The sequence below is a fragment of the Eucalyptus grandis genome, chromosome 6 (assembly GCF_016545825.1).
Source record: "Eucalyptus grandis isolate ANBG69807.140 chromosome 6, ASM1654582v1, whole genome shotgun sequence".
NCBI lineage: Eukaryota > Viridiplantae > Streptophyta > Magnoliopsida > Myrtales > Myrtaceae > Eucalyptus > Eucalyptus grandis.
The window spans coordinates 40,554,325-40,570,464 of NC_052617.1; the positions used below are offsets into that span (position 1 = coordinate 40,554,325).

The window sequence follows — 16,140 nt, forward strand, 5'->3', positions numbered from 1 at the left end:
AAATAGACAAACGCATGGAAATGACGGGACAATTCTTTCGGTCGGATTACATGTTGATTTCCATTATGAAGCAACTAAAGAGCGCACGAAAGCTTTTTCTGAGTTGATAAACTTGAGCAGCCTTTTAGATATATCTAACGATCAATGACCACGCAAGGTTCCGGAATTAGCCGTTCCACCATCGAGTTGGGGACAAATTCGAATGAAGAGTCATACTTTGTAAGTTCCCGATCCAACTAGAACCGGTCATCCTATGTTAGATATATTGAAACCTATTTGACACCGTTGTTCATATTTTCATCTCAAAACAACAAACTGATACGATTCCGACATATTCAAATGAGGGGAAAAAAAACAAAGAACCAGGTCGAGGAGATCCGAACTTTGCGAAATTGTGATTAAAAGTCACAGCCTCTCTTTACTCCTTGATTTCTGCGGCTAAGCGGCGGAAGACATTGAATATCTGGACATAAATTAGTCTGCTAAATGACAAGGAAAAGCAAGAGCACCATCATCAGAGAATCCTCAAAGATCAGTCGAGACTTTAATGATTCAAAACCCCCAAAATTAAAAAAAAGGAGCCCCAGGCTCACGACGACAGGTAATTATAAAGATCATACAAACACCGAATCTGTCTGGTTTCATAGCATATCAGGACCACAAATATTCAAAACCTGATGCATGCTGTAACCATACTAAACGACTAAATTCATCACGAAAGCCAAATCACAAAGGACCAGGGGGTGATCATCTTCGAGAAGTTACCATCCGGGGGATCCTCAGGCGTATCGCATGTGCTGAGGTTGTTGGAAATGCCTCTGCACCACAGCACTTTCCGAACGTTCAGCACCGTCTCCACCTTCATTTCCGTCCACGCCGTCACTTGAGGTAGGGCTCTTCTCGCCGTCCGTGGCGTTAGACGCCAAAGCAGACCGATCAGGAGGATTCAGCAGATGGAGGAGAGTCTGCACGACCGCGCAGCCTAGGAGAGGGAGTGCAGACAGCATCAGCGCAACCCTCTTGAGATTCATCGCCGAGGACTTTGACCGAGCCCAACAAACAGTCTAGCAAGCAGCAAGAGCAGCGACTAGCTTGCAGAGAGAGAGAGAGAGAGAGAGAGAGATGAGACTACAAGGGAATGAGTCAGTCTCATAAGAGGAAAATGTCTGCCGTACCGTATTAATTTAACAAGGCATGCTTCCATGGCGTCAGCGAATTATCGCTCCCTCAACAAGCCACATCCATCAACGGAGACACTTCTTTTATTCTTTTATAATAAAAAACGACCAAAGTCCGAGTATTACACTACTAATCTCTTAACAAAACTTGAGCCAGATCCTTCGATATAGATAAAACCCATGACGATGGCAAATATTTTCGAAATACAGAGAAAATGTACCGAATGGATCTTGGAATAATTTACGTAATAAAGTCTCCATATATATGAATCTTTAGTTCGCAATAGTAATAATCTATGGATGACTTATCTGAAGTTATATCATCATCCATGTCATGCATTTAGGATTGGACGACCAAATTCGATGACCAATCTGCACACAAGCTTCTTTTTCCCGCACGCACAATTTGGATCCGTTGGAAATACTGTAACGGTTGCCCGATCCGAGGAATGAGAATGTCACCGAAATTGAGAGACGGAGCTGATTTTGTGAAGAACAGAAATGACCGCCCGCGAGCGCACCCTCAAAATAAGTTTGGGAACGCCTGGAGAGATGTTGCTTTGAGTGAAGGGCGTGCGCGAAGAAGCATCGCCTTTATTTTGATGGTCCGAGTGATATCGCAATAGCGCACCCCCTTTACAGCCCACTTTTTAGACTTTTCTGCGTTTCCTGTGAACATAGAGTAGAGAGAGAGAGAGAGAGAGATTCCACATTGCGTAGTTATCAAGTCGCTCGTTAGGGATTACTCTTTGTCAAGCCACCCATATTGACCGGACTTACCAGTCTTTGTGCGACCCGATCAATGATATCCTTGATGAATCGAAACCCATAAATTCATCAGAAATCTCAAAACTTGACATGAAAGTATAATTAAGTTTTAAAATTTATAAAAAGTAAAATCAAATTTTAAATTTTATTAAATAGATGCAATCAAATCTTAAAATTAATACAGTCAATTTATTAAATAAAAAATGTTGACGTGACAATTTTAAATTAATTTCTCTCTCCTAATTGGCCTTTTTTTTGTTTTCTTTTTAATATCTTATTTAAATTAGATTAAAAACTGAAAAAGCTAAAATTTTATCAAGAAATAAAACGGAAAGAGAGAGAGAGAGGGGCAGGCAAGCCACATTGGTAGGTGCTACGACTGCTGCCACCCATCGTTGGAGGGGTCGATGACCTCCACCAACCTTGGGCATGGGTGGTTGACCCTCACCAGTCTCAAGAGAGAGCTGGTGACCCTTGCTAGGCTTAGGCTCATGCTCAAGCGCCTAAACCTAGGTGATGCCGGCGCTCACTATGGGCTTAGCGAGCGTTGCTAGCTCTCGCCTTGAGTTGGCGAGACCTCTCTTTTTTGATGCTTATGTAATTATAAGAATGCGCTGAAAGTCAAGTGCACTGTTTCGAAAACTTGTCATTTGTGATTGGGCTTTGAATGAATTAACAAGTGTTTAGCATGAAAATATGCAATTGGAGAGACAAACTCAGGATTTCCTACTTTGATAACATATATATTTTGTGAGATCACTACTAATTTTTTGAAATGCTTAAACTATTAGAAGAATGTGCGATTTAAAACTAATTTGATAGTATGAACTTAAAAAAGTAGAAAAGAAAAAACAACCCAATTATAAAAAAATCCCACTAATTGTAAGTATACAAAATAAAATTGATTTTTAATTGTTACGGCTATATCGATCTTGTTTGTATAATTAGATATAATTGTAATTCGGAGTATGTTAATGAGTGCCGTAGAGGCACCTGATAAGCAATTTATTAAACAAATTTCGGAATTTTTCGATATATTGATCATCCTCATATTATACATAATCAATATTTCGAAAATTTTAATCTCAGCGCTCGAGGTGTTCAGACCAATTCTAATAACAAATTTGATGGTTCGTTAATTTGGATTGGCTAAGTTTCCGACGAAGCATCGGCAATTAATGGCTAATCCTCAAGATTAGCTAATCCTAATTATTACAGAGTTTTGAATCCCATAATCACCCTCGTTTATTGCCGATATTACAGAAATACCCATCCCAGTATTTAAACCCTAATCTCGTCGTCTTTCCCCTGCCTCGGCTCCTCTCCATTTCGTGGCGGTGTTCTTCTGCAAGGTCGAAGAAGGTCCGCGTCCCCTCTCCCTTCTCTCTCCCTGAATCTCACTCTCGCTTGCCCACTCTCTCTCTCTCTCTCTGCAAACAGGCGGTTTCCTTTCCAACTTACTCCTGTGGCTTTAACTCCGGCAGAGGACGCCTGCCCTGTCCCTTGCGTCTCCGTACATTTCGTGGGTCTGCGAGGTGTGGCAGCCGTGTTTTGTTGACACGCTGTATCTAATGCTGCGTTTTTATCCAGTTTGCTGCTTTTGGTCGATGCCATGCAGGATAAATTGGTTAAAATGGGGTTTTCTCATTAGAAAGTTGGTTTTTTTTTTTTTTTTATTAATTTTTTGGTGGAGTGGCATTTTCCGGGACTCATGAATTAACCCCCATACGCTAGATACTGCAGAGCTTACGGTACACAGCTGGTGAAAAAATTGAAACTTGATTGCCTGAAGATGATTATGCACTATCCACAGGGTCCAACTCTGTAGACGTTGTTCAGAGTGCTAAATTGTCACACTCTGAACACAAGATCATTTGCTGATTTTGGTTGATGCCTGCAGGATAAATTGAAAAAAAAAAGGGGTTTTCTTATTAAAAAGTTGGTTTTTTTTTGGTGGAGTGGCGTTTTCCTGGACTCGCGAATTAGCCCCATACGCTAGAGACTGCAGAGCGTACCATATACAGCTGATGAAGTACATGAAACCTGATTGCCTAGAGATGATATGCACTGCTGGGTTTAATTCTGTGGACTTTGTTCGGATTACTAAATTCTTACACTCTGAACACAAGATCTTATGTTTGCTCGTATAGCGATATGCAGTTATGTTGGTATTGCGATTGAGTATTACTGTTACCTGTGGGGATCTACTAGTGTACTACTAGAAAATAATTAGGAAAAGATTTGAATTGGTAGTTTTGGAAGGAACTAATTGAATTTGTAAGTACTATCGAGTATGTTATGAGTACATGCTTCTTTTTTTTCTTCTTTTTTTCATTAGTCCATGCTTAAGAGTCAAGTGTTTTGACTTTATTGGTCCATGGAATTCACAGGACAACTTCAAAGAGAAGTTCTTTAGCCAAAATGCAGGCTTGTAGTGGAGCTGCTGTGACTGGGTCTCTACAACAACCTTTACGGACCAAGCCATCGGCCTTTCCTCCAAAAGGCTTTAATTTTAATGGATTTTCTCATCACATAAATCCAACTTCAGTTAAGCCTCGATTGGCCTGTATTAAAGCAAGTCTGGTCACTGGTCAGCCACCCTCTTCAGTGTCTGTCCCTGTTGGTGAAGTGGAAGGTGACTTTTTTTTTTTTTTTTTTAACACCAAAGTTAAATTGTCCCTGCGTAAATGCGTAAAAAGGATATTAAATGCATAAGCTGATTTATCAAAACCTTTTGAATCTTGCTTGCTTTTATCAGGTAGAAGAAGCAGCTTTATAGATTATAGTTTGAGTGAAGCTGATCCTGAAGTGCGCAAAATTATTGACATGGAGAAGGAGAGGCAGTTCAAAAGCCTTGAGCTTATTGCGTCAGAAAATTTTACATCACGGGCGGTTATGGAGGCAGTTGGGTCCTGCCTCACAAATAAATATTCTGAGGGGTTGCCTGGTAAAAGGTGAATATACTTAAATTTAAAATTTCATCAGCAGTGTTTGCCCCTCTTACCCATTTTTTGGCATGTGACATGGCTAATGTTATTATAAATTTCACAGGTATTATGGTGGCAATGAGTATATTGATGAGCTCGAAACCTTATGTCAGAAAAGGGCTTTGGCTGCATTTCACCTGGATCCAAAGAAGTGGGGTGTTAATGTTCAACCTTTATCTGGTTCTCCTGCCAATTTTGAGGTTTACACTGCAATTCTCAATCCCCATGACAGGATAATGGTGCCTTCTCTCTCCCTTTCTCTCTGCGTTCATGCCTTTTTTTCCTATTTTTTTGGTTTTGCTAAATAAGTTGTAGTTCAAGTTTTTTCTCGTTTATTCAATTTAGGGTTTGGACTTGCCTCATGGTGGGCACTTGTCTCATGGCTTCATGACTGCCAAACGACGGGTTTCTGGGACATCAATATACTTTGAGTCGATGCCCTATCGACTTGATGAATCAACAGGTGATGTACCTTTTGTCTGTGTCTCAACTTGATGTCCAGGTTATGCTTGAGTGGTTGCTCTTAAATTTGGCATGCTAATTTTGTCCACTATCTATAACAGGCCTTGTTGATTATGACATGCTGGAGAAAACAGCTACTCTCTTTAGGCCTAAACTCATAATTGCTGGTGCCAGTGCCTACCCCCGAGATTTTGACTATGCTCGTATGAGGAAGGTAAGGGTTGCAATTGTTCCGATGGGTTTTGCTTTCCATTAGATTGCATGACCAAGGAACTGATTTTACTTCTCTGGCTGCTGAATAATCTTGCAATGATATGCATGCGAAGATTGCAGATGCAGCTGGTGCTTTTCTTATGATGGATATGGCACACATAAGTGGTCTTGTTGCTGCTTCCGTGTTAGCAGACCCCTTTGAGTACTGTGATATAGTGACAACGACAACACACAAGGTGCTGATTTTTTCTTCCTTGATCTCCCTATTTGAGATCTTTTTTTACCGTAAGACCTAGATGTTTATATGCAACTGTAGCCCATTCGTGGTTGCAGGAATGTTGTATTGCTATATTATTATTATTATTATTATTATTATTGGTAGAGAGCTATTCTATGTCCGGTGGTTGAATGTCTAGAGGCTACTTTTACAGCCTGACGTCTGTCTCTTCTTACTCACCTCTCCTCTATTGATTTTTTGGGGCTAGAAAAATAAGGGAATAAGGTAGAGTGAGGAAAAAAGGGAAGGGAGAGAAAAAAGAAAAGGGGGGAAGAGGGGGGTGGTGAGTGTCTTATCACCTGGTCATTTCTTGTTTTGTATACTGCTCTTGTTTAGTTTTCTGTATCAGTGTACTTGAGATGAAAAAAAATACTGAGAATTCTCTCAAGAGGTTTTCTCTTCAAGCTGTAATAGCAAGCTCTGATTATATGAAACTTGTTCAGTCCTTGCGAGGGCCAAGAGGTGGCATGATCTTTTTCAAAAAGGAACCAGTTCTTGGAGTTGATTTAGAATCTGCCATCAATAATGCCGTTTTTCCGGGCTTACAGGTTTGTTGGAATTGTCTTTTTGTTCAACGTGATGTTTTCGATTGGCTTTACTTCGTTGTAATTGTTCCTTAGACACTAGTCATCATTCAAGTCATTGTGTGGCATTGCAACATTGACTTGTGAATGCAGGGTGGTCCTCATAACCACACAATCGGGGGACTTACAGTTTCCTTAAAGTTTGCCCAGTCGCCTGAATTTAAGGCTTACCAGAACAAGGTATCTGATGTTCCTTTATTGTCCTTTCTTGTCCAAGTTTGTCCTATCAATGCACTCTGTTTTCCTTCTGGAGAAATTCTTAACAAAAATTCCTGCTGCTTTTTTAGGTTGTCTCTAATTGTAAAGCTCTTGCAAGCCGATTGATTGAATTAGGATACAAGCTGGTTTCTGGTGGGAGTGATAATCACCTTGTTCTTGTAGATCTGCGGCCAATGGTAAGTATCAAGCCCTGGTTTCCGTGACTGATCTGATACGTATAGGTCGGAACTCATAGTTAACCTTTTCTTTTTTCCCCTTATTGGAGTTTGATAAGCTTTTCGACCAGATTTCCTTCCATGAATTCTGTCGGAGCAAGCTGTAGATTAATGTAATGAAGTAGCTAGCTGCAGGGACTTCAAAAAGTTGACTTCTAGTTATTTCTGGTCCTCTGGTTTTGGCGATGTTCAATTCTTCAAACCCAGTTAATCTTTCGAGAATCTAAGATGGATGATAGCTGCTGCTGAGCACATGATACCTTTTCATCTTATTGAGCATGGCACATATTATTATTAGGGGATCGATGGTGCTCGGGTGGAGAAAATTCTTGATATGGCTTCCATCACCCTCAACAAGAACTCAGTTCCTGGTAAGTTTTAGTTTTGCTTGGACTACATTTTTCTATGCAAATCTGTGTTTGTTGGGATCGAATTGCTAGTCCAGTCGAAGTAAACATCAATTAACCTTTCTTCCGGAAGGTGACAAAAGTGCCCTAGTCCCTGGTGGCATAAGGATTGGGTCACCTGCTATGACAACCCGAGGTTTTACCGAGGAAGAGTTCAAAGCAACTGCGGACTTTATCAATGAAGGCGTTCAAATTACTCTTGAAGCTAAACGTTCTGCTCCGGGGTCAAAGCTTCAAGATTTTCTGAACTTTGTGAAATCTCCTGACTTCCCTTTGAAGGAAAAGGTCTCAGATCTTCGTCGGAGAGTGGAAGCTCTCACTACTCAGTTCCCTCTGCCTGGACTGTAATTTTTACTCCTAACCTTGGCTTGGGGTAAAAAATAAAAGGAACTGATGGCAGAATGCTGCCCCAATTTTGGTTCTGTGGGAAGTCCTTGTCTCCTTTGCAAGTATTATACCAGCCATGATCGTCTGTGACGGTTTTTAGTGTACCGGCTGACGGTTCAGAAAAGAAATGAGGTGGTCAAGCTTCGGGGACTGTCATTTCTCATGCTTTTCTTTTAGGAGTTTTCACTGAAGATTTTGGGAACTCTTTCTCGCATATAGCTATTCTCCTGATCCGCAAATGTGCAAGTTGCAACGATGCAATGACAACGATTTGTGTACCAAACTTTTGTCGGTAACATCAATCTTGTCTTTTCTCTAAGTCAAATTTCGAAATGATGTTGCGAAGCTATTGCTTTGCTATGATTAGTATGTTTGTGCGCATGCGAGTAGCGATAATGACATTAATCGTCCTGGAACTTTTGCCTATTATTATATAATGTAATCTTCAACTCCTTTTTTTTTAACATTGCCGTCCTTAAGTTTTTTTTTAAATTTTTATTGAGTAAACTCTTCAGTTAAACATTTAGCATTGTTGATGCGACTGTGAAGGTTACTGACCTATCATTTCGTTTTGTTAAATTTCGTTTTTGAACTTTTCTTGCTTTCATCCTTAAAATAGTATAGTTTTTGTTCTCTCTTCAACAGTCTTCACGTCATAAAATAGTCATCAAGAAAAATCTTGATAACCCTTAATATCTAGCAGTTTTCAACACAATCCATTGACAAAATGTGTATGCTCCAATATTTTCATGTAAGTTTAATCGTGATGAATAATTAAAACGTCAGGTATGAATGGACTCTTCTACTTGTTTATATTGCGTATGAACCCGTTTAGTTAAACCATTGAAAATGTTTCTTGTGTTACAAGTGGAAGATATGTAAGAACAACCGAACAAGTGCTATTTTGTATAGGAATACATTTCTTGAATTTTTGGGTTGTGTAATCCATTTACTTGACATATATCATGGCTCCGTTTGGTTTGGTTTTGGGAATGGGTTGAAAATGTTTCTTGTGTTACAAGTGCAACCAAACAAGTGCTATTTTGTAGAGGAATACATTTCTTGAATTTTTGGGTTGTGTAATCCATTTACTTAACATATATCATGGCTCCGTTTGGTTCGGCTTTGGGAATGGCCTTTGGGACTCTAAAGTCTCTTAGCCAAATGTAAACGCGTTTGGTTCGATTTTTTGGACAACTTTGGCCCAATGCAGTTCTAGAGTTACTTTAGGAAGTTGCATTTTCGGAATGCAAATCTGGTATTGTTCATCTTCTTCCTGGTAATATTCATCTCTTTCGGAGAGACATGAATAGAGGATGACCACCGGCCAAGGAGTGGCCTGTGTCGGCGATCGTCGCCTGAGGCGTCGCTTGACCCCGACGACCACCACTTGGGGGTTGCGGCCACTCGGCAACCGCTACTTGAGGTCGCGTGACCCAAGCGATGGTCACGTGACCTTAGGCATCGCCTGGTAATTGGACCTCAAGTGTCGTGCAACCTAGGCGTTGCTTGAGTTTTGGCGACCTCAGGTGGTGGTCGCCGAGGTTCGCGTGACCCAAGCAATGGAGGCTTGAGGTCGCCCAACCTTAGGCAACGCTTGGGTCGAGAACCCTAGGTAACAACTCGGCAACAACAGGTGACCGTCACCCGGGTTGTGTGAACCCAGGTGACCCTCGCCGAGGTCGCCGGTGGCTACATTTAAAAAGAAAATTATATGTAAAATTTAGTAAAAGTCACTTACAAAATGTAGTTTTTATCGAACGATATTTAAGCTAAAGTTCTTTCACAATACATTTTAAAAACTACAATTTACCAAACATTATTTGCATTTGCACAAATTCCTTTAGTTCAAAAGTACTTGTATTTTTCTTATGACATTTGCTCAAAACCGAACCAAATAAGCCCTATGTCTGGCTGTTAAATCTAAATTTTAGATGATGCAATTGAGACGGAGCAAGAAAACAAAATTAGGGATTAGATTGAACAACTAAACGAAATACAAAGATAAAATTTTAAGAAAATTTATAGATTTCGTAAGCGAATTCAATGAATGAACCAACTTAAACAACCTTTGAAAAGATCGAGGAAGACACGAATGAAAAAGTAGTTTAGGAATGATATCAAATATTGAAAAACTTGGTTGGATCGATCACATTAGACAACTTTTGAAAAGACTGAGGAGGACGACGAATGAAAAAGTATTTCCAGAATCATATCGAGTATCGAAAAAATAGGTCAGACGACTGCTGGTTCTTTAGCAGGAGAAGTCTGCAAATGCTCAAGTGAGTCCGTTCTGTGAATTGATGGGGCCAGGTGAAAGCTGGGGCATGAATGGGGTGCAAAGCGCAAATTTTTCTCTTGGAATTGACGTTGCAGAAGAATGAGATTCTCAGTGACCCGTGGACTTGTTTCTTGTGGCGTGATCACGCTTTCATTACAACCAACCGAACCCTGTTACCTTCATTTGTTTCTTTATGTGTTTTTTATTTTTTTGGGTTCCATGGAATCGGTGAATGCAGAGGAAAAGGAAACCTCGGACTCACTCAACGCTGCCAAATGCCGATGTCCGGTATCTCTCTCTCTCTATCTACCATCTTTCGTAGTTCTTGTGGTGTCTCTAATTCTTCTTGACGCTATGAATGAACAGCATCTATCTTGGGGGCACTTCATCGTCGTTACGGGCAAAAGTGCGCGTGACTGTTTTGGGATGTCTGTCTGTGCAGAACTACGTGTTGCATGGCTTGATCAAATGGGTACTGGAAAATTTGATTTTTTTCTGGAGTCAATGTCGGGAAATCAATAGCTTGACAGCTAGCGTTGTGTGCGTGATAGGTCTTCTACATTGAGTTTGAGCTCCATGCGAGTAACTTCGGAAAAAAAAAGGGTGAAATTTCGGTTGCTAGCGAATCTATGTTCAAGGCTCGTTTTTGGGGACCCTAAAGGATGTCTAGGAGAAATAGAACTTGGTTGCAGGGTACTCTCTGGGTTTTCTCATCCCAACCGGACAAGCTATCATGGCACGATTCCAAAGCAGCGGGAGAGAAACTGAGTTGGTTACTAGATAGATACCTAAAGTATCTCAGGATCCTGTTGGCTGATTAGGTGAGCTGACCCTCATAAACTGATCAGGGACAATGTGTTTTTCTCGTGAATATGAATGCGAAAATTTGAAGTTCTCCTTATGAGGTTTGCTTGTATGGTTTAGCATTGATCAACTCACTTGACAGCCATCAAAGATTTCATTCCCAAGCCACCTTTTTTCTAGATGCAACTTGATCTTTACCTACTTGAAACAGATTATGTTTGAATACCTTGCTATTGCTACTGCCTAAGATTTGACATTGTATGTCCTCAGGTCTTTTGGAAATCACTTCCACCATAGGTAGTTATGACAAGCTATTCTGGCAAAAATGAGAATAGTCATGGTGATTCTACCTGCTTTTGAGTAGTAACTGGTAGCCTTTTCCACCCAGCCAGTATCATGACAACCTCAACGACAATATATAAGCAACATGGGGTTGGTTCGCAAAGTGATACCAACCACTTGAGCCTGGAGGATGAATAACATTGCTTTGCAGAGTGTAAGCAAGCAAGATCACTCTGATGTTGACAGAGCCTACAGTCTATGATGAAAACAACAGACATGTCTCAGTTCATTCTGAGCATATTATCCAAATTAAATAGCCAGTTTCAAAGCACCAGCATTGGTTTGCAGAGTTTAAGCAAGCAAGATCACTCTGATGTTGACAGAGTCTACAGTATATGATGAAAACAACAGACAAATCTCAGTTCATCTGAGCTTATTATCCAAATTAAATATGCAAAGCACCACCAAGATTGTGAAGTCCTCTCCAAAACAGAACTGAATAAGTTTCTCCAAATGTGCCATTGAGACTTTAAAAGAACGGAGCTCTTTGAGGCTTCCCTTTTCTTCGGTGCGGTGCTTTGCTGGGTTGAGAAGCTTTACTTTGTTTTTCCTCTGTTGGAGCTTGGACAGAATGATGTGGAGGCTCCTGGTCTTTGGCTTTTCTCGAAAAAGCCATAACCTGAAGTTTTAATTTCTTCAATGTAATGCACATGGGATTAAGCCAAGCATATTCTAATTGACCAGTATTTCTGCCATGGTTACCTTGCAAGAAATGGAGCAGTAATCATAAAGGTCAGGGTCCGATAATCTTCTCTTGCAGATCTCACAGGATGTCTTACCATTTGATGCTGTTGGACCACTATGGGGAAGAGGGTTCAGGGCTATTACCATTCTCTTGTTGGACTTATATGGCTGAAACTTGGAAGACAACAAGGTACTTAAATAAAAAAGATAATGCCTTGCTATATCCCAGAAAATCATAATGACAGCATCGACATTACTGCCACCTCAAATGCAATCTGTTCCCAATCCTATAAATGCGATCTTTAACAGGCAATCTTGAAAACATAATGTCATCTTTCTATGTGTACCGAAAGGTGTTCACCTTTGACATGCATGGAGGACTTGTCAGAAAAACTATTAGATATATATAAAAATGTAAGTTGCTTCTGCTAGATAACATTCCTTGCTGGGTACATCTGCTTTGCCTTATGCATGCGCCACTGTGAGTGGACAAAGATCTTGTAGGAATGAAATTATAAAATTTCTCATCACTTGTCCTCAGCAGATGAGCAGAATACTAACTGAATAGATCCCGATGAAGATATCTCAGTACTGATTGATTAATTACTTGCATGTAACCCTCCCCTTGTAAGACTATTATGGCCTGCTTATGCATATGTCTTTGTGTAATGTATAAGTAGAAGATATGACTCAGTAACTCTGAAGAATCAGAAAATAGTTTCCACTTACATTCTAACACGAACACGTTTCTTTTTTCAATGAATGAAATTATAAAATGAATTCTGAATGCATTACTATTTGTGAGGCTTCCAACATTTCAATTTTCCAATTGCCAAAAATAAAAGTTAAGTCGAGATGAATAAAAGTTGGGAGTCACCCCAAAACACCCACTGAACCTTTCCTAGATCAATCACATGCTTTACTTGCATTTCTTTTAGCTAAATAATAAAATAATCCACATCTGCACTTAGGCGTAGCTTTTAACAGAACAATGGCCTTCCATTGTTACAGAGGGCTTGATCACAACTTGTTGCGGACACATCGCACACTTGATGTCTTAAATAGAGTAATAAAGCATCCAGAATTTTCCCTAATAAAATTTAGGTTCAATGAATCCTTTTCAAGCAAAAGTCTATCATCAAATCATGTATATATCAACACTATCCTATATTTAGCTAAATACCATTGATAAGTATTGAAACTTGCAATTGTAGGGTACATAGGAGGAACCTGTATTCTGGAGCAATCAATATGCTTTTCGATGGAGGAGAGGGAGACAACATCCTTGTAGACATGTCTGTAGATTTTAAGTATCTTGTGTTGGCGATGACTTCCTGAAGAGATGCAGTACTGACAAGCAGATGAATCACAGTTGATGCAATATTTATTTAACTCATTCCTACGAATTGGGTGCACCGAACATGATTCGAAGAAAGTCTTCTGGAGGAAAGAGTCAAGCCATTCTGGCTCTTGCTTCTTGTGATGGTTTTCATTATCAGCCTGCTAAGAAGAACAGTTGATTAGACTATGTACATTCAACTTTACCCCTTTCTCTCCCTCGTAGAATTTGATACAACAAACAGTCCAATCAAAAATTAGAATCTATACAAATGCTATTGGGACAGAGGAACTTAAATATGAACTGAAAGAAATCTATCAACAATTTGAAGGATACCAAAACTTATGTTCTGGATAAAAAGCATGGATGGGAAGCTGGAGCTTAGGATCTTATTGAATAAAAGAATGGCTAACATTTTCAGGGGATCAATCCATTTTATGGGGTAGTCAGCTCAAAACCTATCTAGAGATTATGTTTGTTATGTCTCACTCTTCTTACTACGTTAGTGCTATCATTCATTAAAAATTCATCTTCCTTCTATCTTGATTTACTTATATTCTTTCTTTTTTGTCTATTTGATATGGCCTAATGAGAATCTAATTCCACTTCCCCCAACTGTTATACCTTTTTCATTGGCCTACTTAAATCGTTGCCGGTATAGGTTTTTTTGCAACCTGAGAGATTATAAAGAGGGTCTACAGGATATGAAATTAATACGTCCACTGAAGAAAACTCCTCATCCAGCAAACTATGTTACTAATGACAATGAGATATGCTAAAAGAAAGCTCTTTTCTACTATATAGTGGTCGTATATAGAGAAGTGGGCATATCATCGACTATCTGACAAGCTCCATTCCGAGAAAAACGACAACTCTTGTTTTTTACGGTTACATGATGCAAAGATATTGAAACATATGCTCATAAGAACAATAACAGATATACACTGAAACTAAAGCCGTGTAAATTTTTTGACTCAATAGTAGGAAGACAGAATCTGAGGTTGCATATGTGATAATATCTGATTTGTATTTCACATAGAAAGTAATCTCTACGGCATGCTCATAAATTTAAGTCATGTCACAAGGCGCCGGGAATACACGTTGTATTTGGAGTCTTAGCCATTTCAGATTCAGGTATCTGTTTGATCTAATCATTTGTCCTTTGCAGAAGAGAAAAATCTAATCTCTTATGTCCTATTTCGCACTAGTTTTAACGGTACTAAGCACTTTTTATCCTATATCTTTGTGCAGATACAATGATTTCTTGTGATATTATGAGAATCTTACAGGAGAGATCCTGGAATGGAACTTCTGTATGCCTGATCGTTTAATGACAAAAGCAAGGTACATGTCACTAACTTCAAGGTCATTTTTGGCGAGTGAAATTAATCTCATGTGAAAATATTACATGACGACAAAGAGGTCAGTATACGTACTGTTTCTTTTGGTCCAAAAGTCTGAGGTAGTTTATCGACTCAACTGTGCAAAAGAATGAATTTTTATTTCTGATAGCCACAGATCTTACTCCTTTTTTTTTTTTTTCATTTTTTGCACTTTAACTCTTATCTGTTGTGGAGAGTAGGAAGTAGTCAAAATAAATTGATAGATTAGTTCTTCCGTGACCTAATCTCGTTTATGCTACACAATAAAAAATTGACTGCACTTAAAGAATGAGATCAAGGAGCCTTAAGGAATGATCTGATGCTACAAAGCAGTTGAAGGTAAGTAATGAAAGATTTCATGTATATAGGAGAGAAAATATCAAAAGCATTAGCTGTCTCACACATATTGCACTAATTGAGAAGGAGGAAGACTTGCCATTTTTCTTGTCAGAACAAAATCAGTCCTGGATCTTAGGGTGTTGCAGAAATGGAAGCGTTGGCCCAGAAATTGAAGAAGAATCGTGCAAGGGATCACGAAGACGATACCAAGCGCATGATTGTATACACTATCAGGAAGACGAGAGTAGAAACGGGAATTATCGATGAAATAAAATTGTATATAGCGGACTTGGCGATGGAACCAAGGCAAGTAATACTCTGGATTTCTTTCTCCTTTATCCATCAGTAATTAACTTGCATTGTTAAGAGACATCTGTTAGTTTCAGAATGGTTAAGTTTTCTTTCATGACATGTAAGATAATTAACACTGGCCTTTTCTGCCTAATTGATGAACAGAAAAGTTAATGATATGATTTCTATGTCCATAAAGAGATGCCATGATATCCTTGTGATGCTTTCTGCTTCTGATTCAACAATTAATATGGCGTTTTGTTTGCTGAGTAGAATCTGGCAGGACTCGAGGAATCAGTCACGTCACACCAAACATCCCACTCTACAGCTGTTGAAACCTTAATCCACGTGTTCATTGCTGTTTGGACAATTGAATTTTTTCTCACCATTTTTAATTTTTCATGTGAAACAGTCAGACCACTTCAATTGTATTAGAAGATATACCAACCATAGCCACTCTTTTGATCTCCCACTGTGGTAGAGTTTGTAGATGATCAATGGTTGCTTATTTGGCAAAAACAGCTGCAATGGAGCCTGATTGGATTCTTGAAAATTACAGTTGCTTTTTACCGAAGATTTGTATCAATTGTGAGGCATGATATAAGGTGTCAAGATTTCGACCTCAAAAAGCATCAGTTTGAATGAGCATGACTGGTTATAACCGCACTTTCAAGGTCTGCTCATAAGCTTTAAACATGTGATATTGGCTGGACAAATCAACCCTGTACAATTTCTGAATTGACTGCAAATTTGTTTTCTTTGCATAAATATTTTGGAGTCCACTGCTATCCTGGTAGAGAAAGTCTCAATGGATATGAGTTCAGGTTCATATGCATCCGAGTGGGGCAATCTGTTTTAACATTTGAAGCATGTAGCTTGCTGACTCAGTGCCAGGTGTGCATGCCGAACTGCTCCTTCAGGAAGCCGTTTTGACCCGAGGCACATCGTCCCAAGTATGCCTTCAAGACTTAGCACAATAAC

General features: G+C 39.4%; 1 protein-coding gene and 1 long non-coding RNA gene across 5 annotated transcripts in view; both read left to right on the plus strand.

The window, feature by feature from the left end:
- Positions 1–16,140, plus strand: part of LOC108960654 — a 38,980-nt gene that overhangs the window by 20,884 nt on the left and 1,956 nt on the right. The window contains exons 1-5 of one of the 3 annotated variants that reach the window (XR_001988618.2): positions 9,879–10,266; positions 10,345–10,450; positions 10,530–10,799; positions 11,053–11,998; positions 13,023–16,112. This is a non-coding gene — a long non-coding RNA (uncharacterized LOC108960654). Of the gene's footprint in view, positions 1–9,878; positions 10,267–10,344; positions 10,800–11,052; positions 11,999–13,022; positions 16,113–16,140 lie in introns of those variants that run through there. The other 2 variants (XR_001988617.2, XR_005552032.1) reach the window with 2 other exon arrangements.
- LOC104430164 (serine hydroxymethyltransferase 3, chloroplastic) lies at positions 3,222–8,063 on the plus strand. Of its 2 annotated transcripts, none has more exons than XM_010042922.2 (12): positions 3,222–3,308; positions 4,337–4,581; positions 4,705–4,900; positions 4,998–5,172; positions 5,279–5,396; positions 5,497–5,609; positions 5,722–5,844; positions 6,329–6,433; positions 6,563–6,649; positions 6,757–6,864; positions 7,202–7,274; positions 7,384–8,063. In XM_010042922.2, the coding sequence occupies exons 2-12, from the start codon at positions 4,368–4,370 to the stop codon at positions 7,656–7,658; spliced, it is 1,587 nt and encodes a 528-aa protein (XP_010041224.2). In that variant the 5' UTR covers positions 3,222–3,308; positions 4,337–4,367; the 3' UTR covers positions 7,659–8,063. The 2 variants fall into 2 exon arrangements, with proteins under 2 accessions (XP_010041224.2, XP_039171149.1); XM_039315215.1 differs by lacking the exon at positions 3,222–3,308 and adding an exon at positions 3,387–3,481 and having other exon boundaries at positions 7,384–7,658.